Here is a 3,193-nt window from a genome sequence, read left to right as displayed (position 1 = left end):
GGTCTCCATCTTGTAAAGAAGAAGAGAGCTTTGTGAGAGGTTCTACTCCACCAAGTTGTAAGCTTTAGCTGGAGTTTGACGGAAAATTATCCACCAACGGATAGAGATTGTCCATCTTACGGATACACCGTGGAGTATGAGCTTTATCTCCGAACCACGTAAATGAACGTGTAGTGTAATTTGATTTCTTGTTTTTGTAGTCTTTAGATTACCACGATCCTCAATAGGTACGTGAGTCACCTCACCTTCTGCATGTGTTACTATTCTTAGGCGAAATCCTCCATGATTTACCTGTTTGTATTTAGCTGGAAGACCGACGATACTAAATCACCTAAGATTAGCGTTATCATCTTTTACTTATATATATATATATATATATATACTTTACAAGATTCTTATGAACTAAGGAATAAATATTCCTTATCAATTTTGTTCGAATGAGTCAAGAAATCCATCGTTCATCTATCGCATGACAAAATGTTTCATCCATCTCAATATCTTTACATTAAATTTTGTGGTCTTCAACCCTCGTGATTTTTTTAGTATAAAAAATAGTCGAGTTTGATTATTTTGGGAACTTTCAACATTCACTTTCTGGATAAACTAGAGAAATCTTAAACTTAATCAGGTAATGCATGGTTTTCTAAAGAGGAGTAATCTTATGAATAATGTAACACCAATAATAAACGAAAATGATACGATTAATATTATTAAATAATTTTTTTAAAAAAATTAAAATTAAATAAAAATTAATAAAATAAACGACGTTACGACTGGTTAATCATTTCTCGGTTATATATAGATAGAGGTGCAGCCCAGAGAGGAGGAGCAAGATAAGCCTGACCATGGTCATGGGTGAAGCTCCGAATCAGCCGGAGAAGAAGCCTCACGCGGTGTGCATCCCGTACCCCGCTCAGGGTTACGTCACGCCGATGATGAAGCTGGCTAAGCTCCTACGCTTCTACGGCTTCCGCATCACCTTCGTCAACACCCACTTCAACCACAAACGCCTGCTCCGCTCCGGCGCCGTCGTCCCTTCGGAGGCTGACGACCCGGGTTTCCGCTTCGAGTCCATCCCCGACGGCCTCCCGCCCTCCGACACCGATGCCACGCAGGATATCCCCTCCCTCTGTGACTCCATCTCTAAGCACGCGCTCCTGCCGTTTCTCGACCTCCTGCGCCGCCTTAACTCCGATGACGACGACGCGCCGCCCGTCTCCTGCATCGTCTCCGACGGCGTCATGAGCTTCACCCTGGACGCCGCCAGGAAGCTCCGCATCCCTGAGGTCGTCTTCTGGACTACCAGCGCCTGCGGCTTCATGGGCTACCTCCACTACCAACACCTCATCGACCGCGGCCTCACGCCCTTCAAACGTACGTAATCGAATTCTGTTGTGTATCTCTCTAAAAATCAACAATTTTGTGCGTGTATTTATAGACGAAAGCGACATCACGAACGGATTCTTGGACACTCCGATCGATTGGGTGCCGGGAATGAAGAACATGCGGCTGAGGGACTTCCCGTCCTTCATCCGGACCACAGACCGGGACGACATCATGCTCAACTACTGCAACCGACAGGCACAGCGCTCCGCCCTCGCTGCAGCGGTAATCTTTAATACTTTCGACGAGCTGGAAGGACCGGTCCTGGAGGCGATGGCGGCGATCCAGCCCCCGATCTACACTGTCGGCCCGCTCTCCTTGCTGCTCCAGCACCACCAGATTCCTGACGCCCTCGCCTCGCTCCGCTCCAACCTTTGGAAGGAGGAGAGCGGGTGCTTGGAGTGGCTGGACGGCCGCGCGCCGGGCTCGGTGGTGTACGTCAACTTCGGGAGCATAACGGTGATGAGCAACGAGCAGCTGGTGGAGTTCGCGTGGGGGCTGGCGGACTCAGATTACGAGTTCCTGTGGGTGATCCGGCCGGATCTGGTGCGGGGGCACGCGGCGGTGCTACCGGCGGAGTTCGTGGAGAAGACTCGGGAGCGCGGGATGCTGGCCAGCTGGTGCCCGCAGGAGGAGGTGCTGGGCCACTCCGCCGTGGGAGGGTTTCTGACGCACAGCGGCTGGAACTCGACGCTGGAGAGCATCGTCGGCGGGGTGCCGATGCTGTCGTGGCCCTTCTTCGCGGAGCAGCAGACCAACTGCAGGTACGCGTGTACGGAGTGGGGAAACGGTATGGAGATCGACAACAACGTGAAGAGGGAGGAAGTGGAGGGGCTGATAAGGGAGCTGATGGGGAACGAGGATAAGGGGAGGGAGATGAGGAGGAGGGCGGTGGGGTGGAAGGAGGCGGCGGACAGGGCGGCGCGGCCCGGGGGTTCGTCGTTCTTCAACCTGGCGAGATTGGTCGACCTGCTGCGACGCTTCTGAATGAGCTCAAACTTTGTCGTTTCCCTCAACACAAAATAAAGAGGGTTCGCCCTTTCTCCTATGTAATTTGATTGCTGTCTTTATCTTAAAACTTTCTTCTCCTCATGACAGAAAATTAAAATAAAAGAGTTGATATAAATCAACTCTCTTGCCGAACTATTTCTGTAAACTCCTTGTTTAAATAACACAATTTTTTACGTAAGGGGACCTCTGTAAATTATGAGATAGAACAAAGATCAACAGTGATGGTTAATTTTGATTTAATCTCTCTCAATGACGTCAAAAGTCCTAAGAGATAATCAGCTAGACAAATTTCACTTTTTACAGGATTGTTTAAATAGCACAATTTTTACGTAAGGAGACCTGTGGACCATCGTTCCTTAAATTATTAGACAGAACATAAATCAATTATTTGAGAATTGGTTTGGCGAGATGCCAACGTTACAGATTTTGTTTTTATTCGCGCCGTTTGTGGTCCCTACTGAGTTGATACCACGCGGAGCCAATGCGAACGTGACGACTCGGACCACTCGTCAATTTATATCGTACACCCAATTCATAGAGCTATAAATAAATATGACGGTTCTCACTGTTGAAAGTTTATGTTAAATGGTAAATTAAAATATTGTGCCATCTATTATTAAATAAAAAATTGATATTAATGTAACTTTTTTTTTTATACATCATGGAGTGATGACATTAATTTCTTGTTGGTCGGCTCTATCAAGAATAACACAAGTTCGATACTAAAAATCAACATAACTTGTAGCTTTAGAAAATAGAATTTCATTAGATGAAACTTAAATTAATTGACTATAGGTTA

The 3,193-nt window shown here is 46.7% G+C and overlaps 1 protein-coding gene across 1 annotated transcript; it reads left to right on the top strand.

Annotated features, from left to right (window-relative positions):
- Positions 1-800: 800 nt before the first annotated feature.
- Positions 801-2,572, top strand: LOC122025694 (7-deoxyloganetin glucosyltransferase-like). The gene is made up of 2 exons (XM_042584539.1): positions 801-1,374; positions 1,439-2,572. Exons 1-2 carry the CDS (start codon positions 846-848, stop codon positions 2,368-2,370), a joined length of 1,461 nt encoding a protein of 486 aa, XP_042440473.1. The 5' UTR covers positions 801-845; the 3' UTR covers positions 2,371-2,572.
- The last annotated feature ends 621 nt before the right edge of the window (positions 2,573-3,193 follow it).

The sequence above is a fragment of the Zingiber officinale genome, chromosome 9B, assembly GCF_018446385.1.
Source record: "Zingiber officinale cultivar Zhangliang chromosome 9B, Zo_v1.1, whole genome shotgun sequence".
NCBI classification, from domain to species: Eukaryota; Viridiplantae; Streptophyta; class Magnoliopsida; order Zingiberales; family Zingiberaceae; genus Zingiber; species Zingiber officinale.
The sequence above is the reverse complement of the archived record's forward strand: the minus strand, read 5'-3'. Positions and strand labels throughout refer to the sequence as shown.

Excerpts from the sequence above, each read along its gene's own strand:
- LOC122025694 (XM_042584539.1), top strand. The coding sequence starts at position 846 with ATGGTCATGGGTGAAGCTCCGAATCAGCCGGAGAAGAAGCCTCACGCG. Across the intron at positions 1,375-1,438 it reads CGGCCTCACGCCCTTCAAAC|ACGAAAGCGACATCACGAAC; the intron begins GTACGTAATCGA and ends GTGTATTTATAG.